The sequence below is a fragment of the Pollachius pollachius genome (genome assembly GCF_949987615.1).
Source record: "Pollachius pollachius genome assembly, chromosome: 8".
NCBI lineage: Eukaryota > Metazoa > Chordata > Actinopteri > Gadiformes > Gadidae > Pollachius > Pollachius pollachius.
Genome location: NC_136941.1, coordinates 6,537,434 through 6,556,856, shown reverse-complemented (window position 1 = coordinate 6,556,856; position 19,423 = coordinate 6,537,434). Strand labels below are relative to the sequence as shown.

The 19,423-nt window shown below is 46.5% G+C and overlaps 2 protein-coding genes across 4 annotated transcripts in view; both read right to left on the bottom strand.

Moving 5' to 3' along the window:
• Positions 1–3,717: 3,717 nt before the first annotated feature.
• borcs6 (BLOC-1 related complex subunit 6) lies at positions 3,718–9,688 on the bottom strand. Of its 2 annotated transcripts, XM_079742239.1 has the most exons (7): positions 9,651–9,688; positions 8,301–8,827; positions 7,267–7,474; positions 6,494–6,676; positions 5,925–6,088; positions 5,526–5,609; positions 3,718–4,361 (listed from the first exon to the last, which is right to left on the bottom strand). In XM_079742239.1, the coding sequence occupies exons 2-7, from the start codon at positions 8,817–8,819 to the stop codon at positions 4,236–4,238; spliced, it is 1,284 nt and encodes a 427-aa protein (XP_079598365.1). In that variant the 5' UTR covers positions 8,820–8,827; positions 9,651–9,688; the 3' UTR covers positions 3,718–4,235. The 2 variants fall into 2 exon arrangements, with proteins under 2 accessions (XP_079598365.1, XP_079598366.1); XM_079742240.1 differs by lacking the exon at positions 6,494–6,676.
• A 4,077-nt stretch (positions 9,689–13,765) lies between these two features.
• Positions 13,766–19,423, bottom strand: part of sema3h (sema domain, immunoglobulin domain (Ig), short basic domain, secreted, (semaphorin) 3H) — a 46,304-nt gene continuing 40,646 nt past the window's right edge. For both annotated transcript variants that reach the window (XM_079740941.1, XM_079740942.1), the window contains exons 15-18: positions 19,363–19,423; positions 18,176–18,237; positions 17,662–17,801; positions 13,766–17,430 (exon numbers count right to left, since the gene is read on the bottom strand). The exon at positions 19,363–19,423 is cut by the window's right edge. In XM_079740941.1, coding sequence (XP_079597067.1) covers positions 16,933–17,430; positions 17,662–17,801; positions 18,176–18,237; positions 19,363–19,423 — 761 coding nt within the window. In that variant the 3' untranslated portion in view covers positions 13,766–16,932. The remainder of the gene's footprint in view (positions 17,431–17,661; positions 17,802–18,175; positions 18,238–19,362) is intronic.

Here is a 19,423-nt window from a genome sequence, read left to right as displayed (position 1 = left end):
GAACATGACGTTATTAGATGGCTTAAGTTAATACTTAAGGCGAACAAGATGGTGACCATCCATTCTGCTCAAGTGTCCTTGGAAAAAAGATTGTAGATAGACTCTCACCCGTGCACTTTGACATCCCTGTGGACCAGGGAAAGTGACAAGACTCATCTTCCCCAGTTGTTAATGGGAAGGAGGCAGAGCTTGTAACTCAGATAGCCTTTCTACCCCCCAAGCTTTCCCCACCACCGGCACAGAGGAAGCATGGCCCGAAGGCCCTCAAACCCCCCTTTTCCCTCAATAACCAGCCCTCGGATCTTACCGGAGGATACCAGGGACAGTTGGGAAGCAGTGAGGGGGTCTGGTTATTCCCACACATTAATACAGTCCTTCCACAGGGCGGCTGCGCTAGCTAGCTACGATATACACGCCAAGCGACGCTTAAAAATACCATTTTCTCCTGGATGGATTAATCAATATCAAATTAAAAATCCATTACAAAACCAACACTGCAGTGCCTTTTGTATTTATTAGTAACCGTGAATCATTTGCAACCTTTTCAGGAAGGGATATGAGCCTCTTTAATTATAAATAACAATATAAATAACAATATAATAACAACACACCTAAGCATAATTCCACACTCAACAATGTGCAGGGCTATTGATGGTGGTGGCTGCACCAAGTGGGAGCAGTCCTCGGGTTAAGAGGAGGGGATTTCTTACCCTAAATCAAGCTTAATAAAACCTTTACATAAACCAACCAACCGACATTCGCATGGTCGACTCCGAGCCGAAAGGCCCTGGATTAAATCCATCAGGCACCATGCTGTAGCAGGCACCCTGGAGCAAGACCCCACCCCCCACCCCCCCACACACGACGCCCCCTTACTTTCTCCTTAACGACTTCTGAATTCACTTTGGATAGTCATCGGCTAAGTGAATAGAAGACATGTTGACGGAGGCTCGACCGGATCCTGTTCTTACATCCTTACACCTTTCAGGGTGGAATTCTGAGAACTAAGGAGCACATTGTGGCTCAAAGCCATAAGTGTGCTTTAGCTAATGTGTAAAGAGAGCACACTGTTCTAGGCCAGCACGGCTCTAGTACCCACGCTTCATTCACACTTCAGTGCTGCTCGGACATTGACCTGCATCTTCATGCATTTAGCGTGCTAGCGTCAACAGTGGAGCGGGCTGGTCAGGTGTGTGCGGGGATATCATTCAAAGAAATTACAGAGAAAACAGATTATAATGACAAAATGTATAATGACTTTAACAATAAACTGCACACTATAGACGGCAAAAAAAGATCCGTGTTGTAGCTTCTTAGGAAAAAGTTTTCAGACTGGAATGATCTGAACGGCAAGGAGAGAAGATAACTTCATGTGTAAGAACTCGGCTCACTGGCGCCCTCTGGCGACAGTATAGGCCATGACAGGTACAGCAGGCTCAGTAAATATCAAAATGTAATTTCAAAATGCAAACACAATAACTTGAATTTTTTGTCCGATGCTTGTGTTTACAGCGTTTCTAGTTGCACAACGTACAAACACACAGACACTTTCATCTTTCAGCGTGTAAATTTATTTCTCATTTTTCATTAAAATATACACTCAAGACAAAGGGATCTAAATCAAACATTTTTTTCTTTAGTTACAGTAAGATCATATGTACACAGCTTGGGCCAACATAATATTAATAATCTATTTAAATATATTACAAAAAAAAGAAGATACCATTTAGTTTCAAATCTCCACTCTTTGCTAAAACATGCTGCTTTGGAACGTTAAAATCCACCAACTCGGCCTGCCGGGAAAAGCGCTGTCGGTTACTAGAGGCGGTTAAGACGGACCGACATTCATCGACAGGTCGTTTCCAATAGAGGCTGGGAATTACGGTAAAGATTTAAGGAGAGGAAGGGCCGTGAGCGACACAACAGCGGGGACATCGTCACGGCCTGGCTTTTCAGAAGCGTTACGCACACACAAGCTGGATCGCTCTCCTGAAAGCGGACATTCAGCAGGTAGGGAGGTGGCCTAAGGAGACGGGTTAATAAGACCTTAGCGGTTCACACAATCCACACACACCGGACCCAACAGGCAGGACCTTCCTCTTGCCCAGTTCACACTGAAGGTGTCCCATTCCCTTAGTTCCTCACCACTGATAAGACGGCGCTGGAGCTGGACGCAGAGTAAGTAAGAGAGGTTCACACTTGTCACGAAGCACTGTGATCCGTCAGCACTTATAATGGTCTGACGTTATACAACGGACTGACATCCAACGACAAGTGGCTTCCCCCCCTGGTTCTTTTTGTAAAGAAAAAGTGCCCTTCTCTGTTCTGTATGACTTTATGGTAGAAAAAGGTTTAGATAACATTTCTGAATCATTGCAAGTCGCAAATCATCCGTTTTGCTTTGCATAAAACAGGTTGTCGTTTTTTTTTTTTTTGCATTTTAGCGATGACACTTCAAACGATGACATCACCGCGATGTGTGTGCGTGTCAATGGCCTTCTGTAAACAGTGTTAGGTACGGACCAGGGGTAATAGAGAGCCAGGACCACCAGGACTACCAGGTTCTCATTCCAAGCTCTCTGCCAGTGCATTGACAAAAGGGACGCAGTCTCTTATCATTTGAAATGGGGGGTCTGCCACACCATGAATAACAAGATGGCCGAACGACCACAACTTTGAGGCAGGTGTTGCCTTTTAGATCCACCAGGACTCTGGCAAGACTTTGGCGAGTCAAGATGATCAATATATTTCTGTGAACGATACGATATTCCCTGTGACTGGACACATAGTTGGTGTATACCATTACAAAATGAAATAAAGATGCAAAGAAAAAGTATATCGACCTGTGAAGCATTCAAATGTACTGCGTGGATGTTTGGGGGTTTAACGAAGAAAAATATATATTATCATACTCCTTATTTTCTTCTATTTCATATAAATATGAACAATATAAAATGTCAGAGGTGAAGAATAAATAACGAATAACACATCAGGAGTTTGTTTAAGAAATTAGAGGACTCATCTTAACATTAATGGTTCGTGAATTTTGCATCTTTTGGAAAAGCAGAGTAAAGCAGTGGTTCTATCCAAGACGACGGTTATGAGCCCATCACGACATGAAACTATCACGACGCTAAGGTCGTGTAGCATCAGACACACAGATGTGTGTACAGGTGTGGACTTCACTACGGGACTGACTCCAATTCAACTGAATCAGATCTTTAAATCCTGGCAGGTGGCAGATGCTAGGCTGTAAGTGACCCATTACTCACTCAAAGACCATCAGCTAAAATGCTATTAAAACGAAAAATCGACCAACCATCTCCATTCAACCAATGCTACCAGTGGAGAATTTGTTGAATTTGTTGGTTTTTAGGGCCGGTTCCCGGTCATGAATGAGACGGAGTGTGTGACCATAGATCCTGCAGTCCTAACAAAGCATTAATACCATACAAACAATCCCCTGTGTGAAAATAATAAAGGCATAAAATGGATGTGACGTTTTCCATAGCGGTGGCTATCGTCATTCAAATAAAAACCCTTCTGCTGCAGTGCAAATCGTGCCTCTGACTTCTGGAGTCTGTCAACGTCTGGTCGGGAGAAAGACAGGGAAAACCTGCCCCCTTCAGGAGAGCCGAGGTTAGTGCAATCTGAACTATGTGGGCTGGACGGTGTGTTTCTGTATGTCTGTGCTTATGTGTTATATACTTGTGTATGTTTTTAATACATGCGTATGTTTGAGTGTGTGTGTGTGTGTGTGAGTGTGTGTGTGTGTGTGTGTGTGTGTGTGTGTGTGTGTGTGTGTATGTGTGGAACGTACAGCTCTAGCCTAGAAACAGTGGTCAGACAGGTTCAATGACAAATCAAGTGGCGATTTCTAGGTTTCCATGACGACGACAGATCGTCCAGGTTAAAAGTTCCCGTCTGCGGTGGCCGTGTGGTCTGCCGGAGTACGGGATTAGCATTCAATCCCGTGCTGATCCTGGCAATAGGGATTCTGTGAGTCCCAAAGCATCCCAGATCACGACGGGAGCCACTGAGGCGTGCTTGTTTTGTTAGTATATCAGGTGTCGCAGAGGCGGGCAGGGTCAGTCATAAATGTATACTAATGTCCTTTTTTGTTTGCCTGTGAGATTCCCGCTTTGTACTGTTCTTTTCTCTAGCACGCTCCGGGTGAGCTCGATTTATAGATCTTAGCAGCTGGCTTTTGGATGACTTTGGTGGGGTGGGCGGGGTTACTTGCAGATGGCCTCCAGCGCGTCCAGGGTGCGCTTGATGTCGTGTATCTGAGTGGCCAGGGTGTGTATGGGCTTCATGGAGCGATCCAGCTCCTCACAACGCGCCATCAAGGTGTACATTCCCTAAGGGAGGAAGAGGGGAGAGGGTGAGAGAGGGTGATATTTAGAGAGAGTGAGAGAGGGTAAGAGAGGGTAAGAGAGGGTGTGAGAGGTCAAGAGAGAGTGAGAGAGGGTGAGAGAGGTCGAGAGACGTGAGAGAGGATGATATTTAGAGAGAGGGTGAGAGAGGGTAAGAGGGTGAGAGAGGGTGTGAGAGGTCGAGAGAGGGTAAGAGAGGGTGTGAGAGGTCAAGAGAGAGTGAGAGAGGGTGTGAGAGGTCGAGAGAGGGTAAAAGAGGGTGTGAGAGGTCGAGAGAGGGTGAGAGAGGGTAAGAGAGGGTGAGAGAGGATGTGAGAGGTCGAGAGAGGGTAAGAGAGGGTGTGAGAGGTCGAGAGAGGTTGAGAGAGGGTGAGGGAGGGAAAGGATACCAGAGGCATTTAAACAAACGCCTCAATGTCAAATGGTTATTTACTGCTGCTGCTGCATATAATGCTGCTGAGGCCACACAGAGGACTACAGGTAATCATGTCGGTGGTTTACATTGGGTTGATGCCAACATTTATCAAGGATTGATGATCAATATTGGTGAATCAATTATACAATTCAACAGAAAGGAAGGAAAAACATCCCAAAGAGTTAAACCATCCAAAGTGCTCTGTCCATCGAAGTGTCAGACTTGTAAGAACATTTATTCGCACACTTATCCAAGGCAGAGAGCAATTAAGGTATGCATTCAGAATTGGAGAAGCTACAAAGTGTGTTCAAGTTTCCATAGGGAACTACTTGAAGTTCAGGAACAATAAATTGATTCCCCCGAGCACCTTTCTTTTGATTAAAAATAGCGCTTATGAGTCAGTTAGTGAAATGTGTTTTTAAAGGATAAGTGTGGTTATTAGGTTTGAGTGTGCTTATTATTTCTATTTTTACCCTATGATGGTCGTTCTTGTCTGCCACTGCACTGTAACAAGTAGGCTAGCAGGCAGGCTAACAGGAACGCTAATAGGCAGACTAGCACTCAGACTAACAGGCAAGCTAACAAGGGGGCTAAAAGGCCGGCTAGCAGCCAGGCCAGCAAGCAGGCAGACAACTACCCTTAGCAATCAAGCTAGCATCCAGTATAAAAGGCACACTAGGATACAAAGCAGGCTAACAGGCAGGTCATTCTCCAGGCTAGCAGGCTAACAGTACCTTGATGCTCATGTCCACAGACTCTCCCAGGCTGTCCACCGAGTCCCTGTAGGTCTGGATGTAGCCCACGCTGAGCGCAGTCATCTGGGGGGAGAGCGGAGGCACCCAGGTCTCAGAGACAAGTGTGTGTGTGTGTGTGTGTGTGTCAAGTGTGTGTGTGTGTGTGTGTCAGGTGTGTGTTTTTGTGTCAGGTGTGTGTTTGGTGTGTGTGTGTGTGTCAGGTGTGTGTGTCTGTGTGTTAGTGTGTGTCAGGTGTGTGTGTGTGTGTGTCAGGTGTGTGTGTGTCAGGTGTGGGTCAGGTGTGTGTTGGTGTGTGTCAGGTGTGCGTGTGTGTTTGTCAGGTGTGTGTGTGTGTGTGTGTGTGTCAGGTGTGTGTGTGTGCGTGCGTGTGTGTCTTACATTCTGGATGGCCCCGTTGAGGCCACGCATCATCAGCTCCACACTGTGAGCCACTTCCTGGGTGTGTCTCTCGAGGTCCAATAGGACGGCAGGGTCGATGGGCGGGATGTCCGCCGGTCTCCGTGCCGACCCGCGGCTTCGGAGGATGGGACCCGAGCAGTCGGCTGAACAGAGAAGGTTTGACGTGATGTCAGAGGCTTAGCCAGCCAATCAGAAGGGCTCACACGTTCTTTCTCAGTCTCTCGCTCTCTCTCTGGCACAAATGACCTTCATTCTCACAAGCACAGAAAAGAGAGTTAAAGTGTGGGAGAGAAATACCTGGAAACAGAAAACAATACTAGTTTTCAGTGCTCATAGTCGATCACAGCCTACGATGTACACAACCGCTTTTGGGATAAGTATAAGCAACAGACAGGCATGCCATTTCAACCTATTTATCTGACATGGTTGTACACATCCTAATGCTTCAGCCCATTCAGAATTTGGGTAGAAAACGCATTCATTCACAAAAGAGCCACACAAATGAAATGATTTTGCTCAATAAGGCAATGCATGTCTTATTGACTCACAGTCGCTACAGTCCAGGCTGGGCTTGGAGCTCAGCTTGATCTTCTGCTCCAGGTTCTTGGTGATGAAGTGGGTCAGGTCTCCGTCATGGCTGACCGTGCCCTCCAGCTCCAAGGCTGAGGAGATGGTGGCCCTGCGGCCCTCAGACTGGCCCCCCCGGCTGCCGCCCCGGGAGCCCAGACCCCCTGCATGACACCCCCAAACCCCTTCAAACCTCAGAGAATCACGTGCCCTGCAATACACTCACCTAACACGAATTATGAGAACCAATACAAAAACATCCGCATCATTGGTTTCATATGGGCAGCTTTCAATGTGGCCGGAGGCAGGTTGGATCAAATAGCCAAATGTTATAATTTGGATCCAATATTTAACTAAATGGAGACCAGAGTAAACCACAACTGCAGCTTTTATTGAGGCAGTTCTAAACCTAAACGGTGACACAACAGATGTATTATCTGCTTCTTCTCGGTTTGACACCAGTTTTTTTCGAACGGTAGTTGCACGGTATGTCAAGCTCAGAGAATGCATGCACTGCCACATCGTAGGGGTTCGATTCGCGCTGGAGTCACCCATGCCGAGAACCTATGCGTTTCGGATAACCAAACATCAAATATACGTCGACAGGGTCCAAAATGAACACCTGCTACAAGCCAGGTGGCAGAGCGATGTCACCATTTGGGCCGGCAAAACAATTCTAGACATGCTATGCTATCCACAGCTCCCAGGTTTTCGCCCTTTGGGAACAACGCCCCCACCACGTGTACGTCCCTACCTCCACAAGCCTGGCTGATCTCGTCCAGACTCTTGCTGTCCTGCATGCCCCGCACGATGCGCTCCCGCTCGGGCACGTTGCGCACACGCACCTGGGCCATGACGTGGGGCGGGCAGGGGCTCTCCTCCGGGGGGGGCAGCGGCGGCCGGAGGGAGGAGGAGCCGCAGGAGCTGGTCCCCGGGGCCGAGGAGGAGTAGCGCCGCGAGGACTGAGAGAGAGAGAGAGACAGAGAGAGAGAGAGAGAGAGAGAGAGGGAGAGGGAGAGGGAGAGGGAGAGAGAGAGAGAGAGAGAGACAGAGAGAGAGAGAGAGAGAGAGAGAGAGAGAGACAGAGAGAGAGACGGAGACGGAGAGAGAGAGAGAGAGACAGAGAGAGAGAGAGACAGAGAGAGACAGAGAGAGAGAGAGACAGAGAGAGAGAGAGAGAGAGAGAGACGGAGACAGAGACGGAGAGAGAGAGAAAGAGAGAGACAGAGACAGAGAGAGACGGAGAGAGAGGGAGAGGGAGTGGGAGAGAGAGAGAGACAGAGAGAGAGAGAGAGACAGAGAGAGAGACGGAGACGGAGAGAGAGAGAGAGAGAGAGACGGAGACGGAGAGAGAGAGAGGGAGAGGGAGAGAGAGGGAGAGGGAGAGAGAAAGAGACGGAGAAGGAGAGGGAGAGAGAGAGAGGGAGAGGGAGCGAGAGAGGGAGCGAGAGAGAGATTAGAAAGACACGACCAGCTGCCTCATATTACAACTCTTCATTGTTGCCCTGGGAATTAGCTTCAGGATGAATCCATCATAGGTTTTATATTTATACATTTGAAAGTATCTGATTCTGAATGGCAGTGGACTGGCTTTCTCCCATAATAAGGATGTTATGGGGTAACCAAGTAGATAGGTTTGCTTGCCTATATCAAAGACCCATGCACACAGAAGATACATTCATTCTTGGAGTGTATTCTAGTCCCTCAAGTTCTCAGGGATAGGGATGGCAAATAATACAGCTACTAACATCTATAAAGACTTTCATCATAAACGAAGATGCTACTCACCCCCAGTTCTTCACCAGGTTCTGCGTGCTGACCCACCCACTGTCTCTCCTTCTCATCCTCCTCCCCATCTTGTTTCTCCATCTCCCCGTCATCTCCCAGGGACTGCGTCTCTTCTGCACTGACTGGGGCCCACCGCAGAGCTGCACCAGGGGGCTCAGGGGTGTGCCGGGCCTTCGAAGACTGTGTGTGTCGTCCTGCATCTGTTGTGTGCGTGGCGGCGGCGAGGGAGGCTTTGGAAGCACGTGACTTGTGCGACGACTTCACATGCTTTTTGGAGTCCGTACTGTGGGTTCTTGAACGTTGGTCCGTCTCAGAGTGGAGGTGATTCTCTCCGAGAGACCCTTCCTCTTCCTCCTCCACTCTGTGACCAGGATGAGGTACTCTACCCCCTCCGTACCTCAGGGGAGCCTGGGTGTGGCTGTGGGGGCCATTATCATTGAATGTTTGCGTGGAGACAGGTGCGGCCACCCCATTGGCAGCATCTGGCAGCTCTGTGCCAATCGCAGGGAATAAACTCATCCCTCCACCTAGTAAGGAGGTAAGATAAAACTGTCTGATAAACATAAATATGTTACAATAAATATGTTACACTGTACAATAAAATATTTTGTAAAAAATAGATATTTTGTCATATACTACAGAATGTATATACATACTATCCAATCCCTATAGACATTTTAGAAATGTTGATAAAAAACAGAAACGTAAAGAGGAAGTTCTGACACTTCAACAGACAGGTCTCATGATCGGAAACAAGGAACAGAATAAGCGACGAATTTCTTCATTTAATATGTTAACGGTGGTAAAGCGTTTGGCCTCATCAACGAATCATCGATTGGGCTCGATCATCTTTTGGACAGTGACAGTTTGGGTTAGTGTAGTGATCTCTGCCTGGTCACTATTGTAGCAGTAGAAACATGACGTCAGGCTGTCTGCTCTGAATAGCCTTGGCTGTTGTGTTAGCAGCTAGCAGCATAAACAACCTTCTGGTAAAGCATTGTATCTAGCTTCTCTGAAGAGGACAGCTGTAAAAATCAATAAAAGCTTAACCCAGAAGACAAAAACAAATAACATCGATACGTGAGACACCTTTCAAAAAAGTTGACATGAGCTGTCATTAGCCACTTGCTAAGCTGCTATCACAGGTGCCCAGTGTGGTTAACGCGATGCAGTTAATTTATGCTAACGCAAAAAGAGCTAGCTATGTGTCGCTCGCAATTTATATACTTTATAAATCACATGTTATGTGCAGCGTAAGTATAGGAATGTAGAGCTTATCGTGTAGTTATCCAGTTATTATTTGATGCACGAGTGCCATATTAGCTGATTTAATAAAGAAAGCACACTCACCAGTGCAGTTTCAATACCAAAAATTGTAGGCAACAAATAAGTCCTTCCGGAAAGTCGTTCCGCGTTGCATCTTCCACGATCTACTAGTTCCGCCTTGCAAAAAATAAAATAAAAGTACACACACACAATTATTTCCACTTGACCAATATTTCCAATTCTAACAAACATCAGGATTATTCTTATTCTGTTTAAATTGTTATTTATCCACCTCTAGATTTCCAGATTCTGTAAATAACAGCATCAAATAATTCGTTGCAGCACACTGACTGTAAAATTGTTTCATTTAAAAATATATGTATATATTGTTCATATAATTAGATTAAGAGATTGCAACAGCATTAAATATATTGTATTTATCGTACGCAATAAGATCCTGATTCATATTCCTCAGGTGTTATTCCCGTTATTCCTACAGAGGGACCCAAAGACCACACTGACTATTTTTAAATAAAAAAATTAATATATATTTGGTTGTCTAGACAAATTTAATCCCTTTTATATTTTAGTTATGAGGTGTCTTTCTTTGATACTGAACGGTCAATACCATTAAGTGGAAGGGGTCTATTTATGTTCGATCTATTTTAATTTTACTTTGAAGCTACAACAAATCATTCACTCATCTGCTCTGTGCCGATGCTAAACTTATTCATTATGATACTACTATGATAACAGGCGAATTTAATATTTTAGCCAAAATACATTTCAGCAGATGAAATATCCATGTTCTCCCGGTCATGGACCCTAATTTGCGTTGGACTGGGTTTTAAACTAGTTGCGATCTATCTTCAACATTAAAACGCACTTTACGTTACAACCCTGCTATATAAAGATGTAATGGTATAAAGATGGCCTATCTGATGTGAAGTCGTTAATCTGATTTGTAATCCCATCAGCCTGGCGGGCGTCTGCATGTCTGTGATGTGGGACTGAGACAGGAAGCCCTTCGACCAGAGGACATGTGTTCTCGACCTCAAAACCCTGGAACTGACTAAATAACACATCCAGGGGTTAACGATCAAAACCAATGTCATAAATGTCCTCGTTCATTGAGTAATGAGTCGGGTATAACAGCCTCGGCCTGCCAGGTCCAGACCATCAGAGTTATGAGGAGTGAATCATGGCCATATACTCGCCCAAAAGAAACCCCAAAACATTTTGGCGACGATTATTTAAATATAACAACCACTTTAGGCACTGCAAAAATACTTCTCTATAAAAAAAAAGACATATTTGTAGTTGTACTAGTTATATCTTTAAATGTTTAAAACTTGATTTAATGTGATGGTGACCGGGACTATCGCTGGGAGGGTTGCGGTTTGCGTTCTTGGCTCTGTGCAGTCGGAGATGAGTCGAGATGCAGCGATGGGACTGGAACTCTTTTGGATCGCGTCCCAGAGCCACATCTGAACGAACTGGAAAGCTATAAGCGTTGCCGTCGGAAATACTTGGTGACCAGATGCCTCATGTGCTCGGGCGGTTGACGGTCTGGAACGGATGAGGTAGCTGCTATTGCTCCTGGCGTCTGGGACTTAGAGGTGGAGGAGCAAGTTGTGGGCCTCAAGTGGCGGGAAAATGTGAGGAGAAGATTGTCATCAGAAATTAACTATTCGTTCTGATTTAATTGACTAGTAACTTAAGCCTACCTTTAGGAACTGCTCATCTCTATAGCGAGTTACAGGGGTTGATTCTATCTTCTCAAGTAAGCCCATAGTGGACCCTGTGTGTGTGTGTGTGTGTGTGTGTGTGTGTGTGTGTGTGTGTGTGTGTGTGTGTGTGTGTGCGTGCGTGCGTGCGTGTGTGTGTCTGAAGCAGAAAGAGGATGAGAGCACCTGTGACTGATTGGCAATTAGCGGTGAAGGAGAGAGTGGGGGGGAGGGGAGGGGATGAGAGTGAAAATGAGAAAAAGAAAGTTTGTGTGTGTGTGTGTGTGTGTGTGTGTGTGTGTGTGTGTGTGTGTGTGTGTGTGCGTGTGTGCGTGTGAACAGGAGAGAAACAGCACCAATGACTGATTGCCAATTAACAAAACAAAACACACGCACCCTGGAGAGGAAGTAAACCTTTATACATATTTCCGATTATGTCCTCCGGGATGAGGGACAGGAATGATATCTGCTGACAGTTGGTTCTACTGCTGGAGAAGACATTTTGGATCCAGAATGAAAGCTTCATGTTAAAAAAAGGAAAATACATAAAAAGCGCACAATGTTAAAAAAGTACCTTTTTAATGTACTGATTGTGGTGAACTAGTTGATTATGCATGTAGACCAAGACAAAGACATGCGTATGCAGACATGTTCACCCACACACCCAGACACACACACACACACACACACACACACACAAACACACTCCCACACACACCCACACACACCCTTCCACACACACACACACACACACCCTTCTACACACACACACACCCTTCCACACACACACACACCCTTCCACACACACACACACACACCCTTCCACACACACACACACACCCTTCCACACACACACCCTTCCACACACACACACACCCTTCCACACACACACACACACCCTTCCACACACAAACACACACCCTTCCACACACACACCCTCAGCACTCTCAGGGCTCTGGGAGTATGCCCTCTCACGAGTGCATCCCCACACGCATACACAAACACACATTTCCACAAGCACACGTTCATGACAGGGTTATCATCAGAAAGCATTCCCACTCAGGCACTCATTCAACCACCAAACTGAAGGACACCCTCTCACTCTGTCCCCCTCTCCTGCCCTCTGTCCCTCCACAAACACACCGAAACACACACATGTACACATGATGTTAACACACTAACTCACACATAAACACACAGAAAAACACACGACACACACATGCTGTCCAAAAACACACACAAGCAAATGCTGTCAAGAAACTAACTCATACACAAACACGCACGCACACACACACACACACACACACACACACACACACACACGCACACACACACACGCACACACACACACGCACACACACACACACACACACATACACACACTCAGTAAACAGTCTAATTTAAACATAAACAAACACAAACACACACATTCTGTCAACACACACAGAGCAACACCCTTTGGTTGTCTTTTTTCAAGTGGTCTGAGGGGCTGGCTCCATTTAAACTTTCTCCCGAGGGCCCCAGGGTTGTTGGCAGGGCCCCGCAGTAAGAAGTTGTTCAGCTGTGTGCTTGACAAATTGCTTCTCCACCTGTCTGTCTACTCAAGGGCCCCCTCATGTTAAACACACCCCAAACATACACCCATGCACAGAGTCAAACAGCTCACATACTCGCTTGCACGCACAGAAACACCCCCACACACACACATACATAAAACACACACATACACACACAGACGGACACACACACATTAAACACACACACAAACACAAGGGACACAAATTCAAAATTCACACACACATAGACACACAAACATGCTAAATCAAAATACATGACTGACACACATACACACTAGCAAACAGAGACTTACTGGATATTGGAGACGTTCCTAAACAAACTGAGCACACACTTGGTCATGAAACAAGTGGTTTCACTCCATATACACTCCAGATTAAACACAAACACAGTCCAGGGAGAAGGTAAACAGTGGAAGAAGTGGTGTTGATTTAACATTTAGAAATTAAGTTACTTCAATATTTAAGGATTTTTGTTGGAAAAACCAACATTGCCTCTGCACATGTGTCGCAAGTCAACGAGAGCTATTTTAACTCGCTTATTGCGGCATGATCAGTTGTTTCCCAACCAAACTATCGGTAATGATGTGTTTGTGATTGTGTTTATGTCTTCGTGGTCATGTGATTGGGTTTTTATTATGGCAGTGTTCGCTCAGTTTCAGTACAAACTGCCAACAATCTCGCTGATATTAAATCCGCCTATGTTTGTTCTGTAGAGCTAAATGATTTTTTTTGCCAGTGAATTATTCTCTCTAAAGTTCTGCATTCTGTTCCAAAAGTTAAAAAAACCAAATGATTAATTTGAGACAAATGAGTCACGATGGGTTGTGCGTTTGAAGTTGAGAACTGGGAGTTGAAGTTGTCGAATGCTGGAAAATAACTTGATGCAGTCGGGTCGTTATAAATATTGTGAACTTTATTGTCGAATCAGTGTAGTAAATATGTATTCATCCTTTGCAGGAGCAGATAACTTAATATTCTTCTCATGATTAATAATAAAACATCTTAGATCTTCTTGCACTGTGGTGGTCTCGTGGCAGTGCCAGTGGAAAAAACACGATTATGCTCCTTTGGTCGAGAACGGAAGAACGCTGAACTATTATTCAGAGTTATAACTTATTTAAGAAACTAGCTCATGTTGGACATTGCTCACCGATTCCATGGTGCAAAAATTGGTCTTCTTTTAAATATTTCTTATCTACTCATTAACAATGATTGAATGCATGTTATTTATTGACTTAAATAATCACACCTTATTTCTTCAATATACATAATGGTCTGCTCCTGCAAACACTTTCATTGGGCTACCTCCACACAGAGTACCAATCGGATGTTCACAATAGTCCAAATAGTTCTTTAAATAGTTTAATTGCTTCATAAGCACTGACGCAAAGACTTTTTACTGCTAGTTGCTCTTGATGCACGTGCCTTTCTTTAACACATGAACAACATTAAAAACACAGAATTACACATACAGTTCAAGAGAAACATAAAACATCATGTATAAGTTGCTGATTGGTTTGGTTCATGTTGCTTAATAGATACAATGGGGGTCCTAATGGAATCCAATAGCAGCCGAATGCTGAAAATGTACTTTTTTCCCAGGACTTACCAATAATTACATTTTGGACCAAACCAAACCTGTACGTCACACCCACTGGTATGACACTCCAAGGCAATGCCTCCATATGCCATCAAATAATAATAATAATACATTGAATACTAATTCATTATTAACAAGCAACCATTGGGCCAAGTATTGTGGTGACAAATTGGGAGGAGGGTAAACCACATACAGTGTACCCTATATATTATAAACAGTAACATCAGACAGGAGGATAAATATAAATATATATATATGAACCCATATGGTTTGTGTTTCCGTCCCCTGGTAAGAGTTCCTGCTTTCCATCTCATAAACCCATTAGCGGTTGCTCCGCCCGCTCACGTTTGGCCATGACACACAAACCACTGTGGTCCTTAAATCAGCCACTCATTCTTTCAGTCGACCGGCCTGTTTCCATTGTCTGATGACCTCCGGTTTGGGGAGGTTTGTATGGGCGAGTGGGGAGGTTGGGGGTAGGGGTTATTGTCAAACTTTCTTCTGAGCATGGGCCTGTGTGAACCCCCTTAAAAGGACGTCGCTTTTCGTGCCCTGGCCCGGGTTGGAGAACCCGAACCCGAGCCAACCTTAACACACGTGTGAACCAAACCGTTTCCAAATGTGACCGTTCATGAACCGTGTCAGTGGCTCTGGCTTTCATCTCACTGGTGCCGTGGCGTGTTTTGTCTACGACATCATTCCGTGGCCTCCGTTCCAATTCTCCTCGGATTTTCACACAGTAGGCATCGGAGGGTGGTCAGCAGGGGGTTCCTCTCTGTACAGTGAGGGGCCTTTCTTCTGCAGCCCGCCCTGGCTGTGGTCATGGTGCTGCTGTGGTGCAAAGGGGCATTGTTCAAGAAGAAGAGGAAGAGGGAGAAGGAGGAGGAAGAAGAGGAGTAGAAAAAGAAGAAGAAGAAGGAGAAGAAGAAGAAGAAGAAGGAGAAGGAGGCGGAAGGAGAAGGAAGAGAAGAAGAAGGAGGAGGAGGATGATTTGAGGAGAAACTCACGAAAAGCAAAGTGCTGTTTTCAATTGTGATGCAGACACCCCACCCTCCTTCACCACCACCACCACCACCACCACCACCACTGTCTCATCAACTCTACAAAACCGTATGCACACATCCCACGCACGGCAACTCCTCCTCGGTGAATCAGAAGTCCTTTTGTTTCTTTGTTTTAAGCATTTTACAAACAACAACCCCCCCCCCCCCCCACAGTCCTCTCAGAGTTCCACCCCAGCGTCCAAGCACTCGGCCCGTGTCCATGCTCAACGTCCTCAGGTTCAGTCTGTACGTCCGTCACTCTTTATTCACAAGTCTTCAGGACAGGAGAGACAGGGTCTGTCCGTCTGTCCCATTCGTCTCTGGAGAGAGCTGTACGGTGGAGCTAAGTCCAGGAGAGTTGGTCTCCGCGATGTGTGTGCGTGCATGTGTGTGTGTGTGAGTGTACTTTTGTCATGTGAGCACGTTTATACATATTGTGAGTGTGCGAGCATATGCATATGTGTGTATTTCAGTTTGAATGTATGTGTTAGTGTGTGCATATATACACAATCTGCGTAACTCAGTACACTTCTCTACTGTCCTTTATCCTTTGTGTGTGTGTTTGTGTTTGTGTGTGTGTGTGCGTGCATGCACATGGATGTGTATGTGTTTGTGTGTGTGTGAGTAGAAAATAAGTAAGTAGACAGCGTGCGTGTGTTTGTATCCGTTAGAACGCATGTTTGAGTAGACATTGTGTGTGTATGTGTGTGTGTTTCGAAAGCGTATGTGACTAGACTGTGTGTGTGTGTGTGTGTGTGTGTGTTTGTGTGTGTGTTTGTGTGAGTGATTTGCGGCATGTGGGCATGAGTGTGTATGTGTGTGTGTGTTCATGTCTCAGTGTGTGTGTTTGTTCATGTCTCAGTGTGTGTGTGTGTGTGTTCATGTCTCAGTGTGTATGTGGGTGTTCATATCTCAGTGTGTGTGTTTGTTCATGTCTCAGTGTGTGTGTTTGTGTGTTCATGTCTCAATGTGTATGTGGGTGTTCATGTCTCAGTGTGTGTGTGTGTGTGCGTGTGTTCATGTCTCAGTGTGGTCATGTCTCAGTGTGTTCATGTCTCAGTGTGTGTGTGTGTGTGTGTCTCAGTGTGTTCATGTCTCAGTGTGTGTGTGTGTGTGTGTGTCTCAGTGTGTTCATGTCTCAGTGTGTGTGTGTGTGTGTGTGTCTCAGTGTGTTCATGTCTCAGTGTGTGTGTGTGTGTGTGTGTGTGTCTCAGTGTGTTCATGTCTCAGTGTGTGTGTGTGTGTGTGTGTGTGTGTCTCAGTGTGTTCATGTCTCAGTGTGTGTGTGTGTGTGTGTGTGTGTGTGTTCACATCTCAGTGTGTGTGTGTGTGTGCGTATATGTGTTCATGTCTCAGTGTGTGTGTGTGTGTGTGTGTCTCAGTGAGTTTCCATGGCTTCCTCTCGCCTCTCCACAACATTCAGGCGCTCCTCGGGGCCCGGAGCTGCGGCTTGCTCCTGCTCTTCCTCCCTCCTCCTCTTCCTCCTGCTCCTCCCACGCGCCCTCTCCCTCCTCCTCCTCCTCCTCCCACACCGCCCCTTCCTCCTTCTTCCGCTCCGTGCTTCTGCCTCTGGCTCTTCTTCAGGTCGCCATGGTGACGGTGGTTGCGCGGGGGCCGGTATCCGAGGGCCCGGCAGTGCTGGCCCAGGTTGCCGGGGTGGATCAGCGGCATCACGTCCTGGTACCAGTTTCTTGGCCCCGCCCCCACCCCCGCCGCCGTGTGCTGATTGGTGGCCTCGGACCAGGAAGTGACGACGTGATTGGCCGAGGAGCTCCAGACGGACAGGCGGAAGGTGACGGCCGTCCAGTGGAAGCCGTGCTCCTCCAGCTGGCAGTGGTAGACGCCGCCGTGGGACAGCTCGGCGCGGCGAATCAGGACGCCCCGCTCAAACAGCACCAGCTGGTCACCTGACACCACCTGGGGAGGGAGGGGGAGGAGTCACGTCTCCGGTCTCAAGGGGCTTCATATATTGAGCTAGTTTGTGCGTGTGTGTGCGTGTGTGTGCGCGTGTGTGTGTTCGTTGTGTGTGTGTGTGTGTGCGTATATGTGTGTGTGTGTGTGTGTGTGTGTGTGTGTGTGCGTGCGTGCGTGTATGTGTGCGTGTACGTGGGTGTGTGTCTGTTTGCGTGCGAGTGTATGTGCGCGTACCTTGTGCAGTTCGGGGCTGTTCTCTCCTGCCTGCTTGTACCATGTGACCGCAGCGTGCCTGGACCGCGGCAGACACTCCAGGTAGGTGCTGTTGCCCTCGGCAACCATCATCGCCCGTTGCTCCGCCTCCACTTGCCGACCTGCGGTCATAGGGAGACCAGGGGACTCGTTTTAAAACCGTTTAAAACGTCCACTGTCTCTTAATGAAGTCGCTGATTGATGTATTGAGTCTGCTGCATTCTCACATGCTATCACAACGCACATACATGCACACACATTCCCTGGTTGGTAAGCCCTTACGTCTGATAATAGATACAAATATAATAGAATATGAGACCGCAACAATCACCCATAGTGACACACGATGCCCCCTATGGGGTAGGGCTCTACTGTATGCCTAGCGAGGTTAGCATGGCTAACACGCTAGCTCGTCTCCCTGCCTGATATGAAGAAGAAGCGTACTGCATGCCGAGGCTGGTTGGCGTGGTTAGCATGGTTAGCGTGGTTAGCTTACCTTCCTTGCTGTCACACTTTCTGACCAGGTCTTCTTCCTGGCCCAGATGACGAGCGTTCCTCCTGAAGAGGTCAGAGGGGAGAGAGGAGGCTAAATGACGGGAACATCTATTCTGGAGCTTTGTGTGTGGGTCTGTGTGTGTGTGTCTGTGTCTATGTAATTGTGCATGTGTGCGTGTGTGTGTGTTATTGAGCGTGAGTAATGTATTGCTTGAAACTTGGAATGCAAACAAAATGTTGAAAGATTCAATGTCCGTTTACGTTGACAGCTAATCGGCGAATCAGCTAATCCGGGAAATGTAATGCTATCAGTCCCTCTGCGAAGGTAGGAAAGAAAACTGATTTGATTAAAATCAACTGAGCCTACTTTCTCTCGGCCAAATAGCGGTTTCATGACTTCAAGATCTCTATCTGAAGTATCCCAATTGACTAAATAGCGTTTAATAACTCAGAATTGAGGATACTGGATTAGGCCCGGGCCTGGTTGTTATTACCCAGGCTCTGGGGCAAATAAAAGCAGTAGGTCTCCCAAGCGAAGGTCGCACGCGTTCGCAGGATGCTGATCGGACTGTTTGGATCACTGGTCATGTCCACTACACTGGCTAAATGTGGAAACGCTCGAGTAAGCGCACATCTTTTCAAGCGTTTTCCCCAGCGTATAACATTTTCAAACATAGCCGCTTGGATGAGCTTGACTTTGGAAATCACAGCTTTCGCTGGATGCCAATGTCGTTATGGACGGAATACCAAAAGTGAGAGGTAAACAGGGAATGATAAAAGGAGAGGGGGAGACGAGGATGGTTTAAACTTTAAAGTGGCCATAGCAATGGTTTGGTCCAAAGTTTGACACAAGGCCTATGGTTCATGGTTTAAACTGTGGAATGGCGTAGGCAATGGTTTGGTCCAGGTTTTGACACGTGGCCTATGGTTCATGGTTTAAACTGTGCAGCGGCGCTGGCGATAGTTTGGTCCACTTTTGACACAAGGCCTATGGTTAATGGTTTAAACTGTTCAGTGGCGTTGGCGATGGTTTGGTCCATACTTGACTCGAGGCCTATGGTTAATGGTTTAAACTGTTCAATGGCGCTAGTGTTGGTTTGGTCCACGTTTTGACCCAAAGTATATGGTTTAAACTGTTCAGTGGCGTTATCAATGGTTTGGGCCACATTTGATGGGGTGGGGCCATACCTGCGGGGCATGTAGGGGCTGCAGGCGTGGCCGTCCCAGGTGCAGTAGGGGTCTCTGGCCA

Coding starts and splice junctions, on each gene's coding strand:
- borcs6 (XM_079742239.1), bottom strand. CDS start 8,819: ATGAGTTTATTCCCTGCGATTGGCACAGAGCTGCCAGATGCTGCCAAT. Junction 6,089..6,493: donor CAGCCTGGACTGTAGCGACT/GTGAGTCAATAA, acceptor TTCTCTGTTCAG/CCGACTGCTCGGGTCCCATC. Junction 4,362..5,525: donor CTGTGGACATGAGCATCAAG/GTACTGTTAGCC, acceptor TTCCTCCCTTAG/GGAATGTACACCTTGATGGC.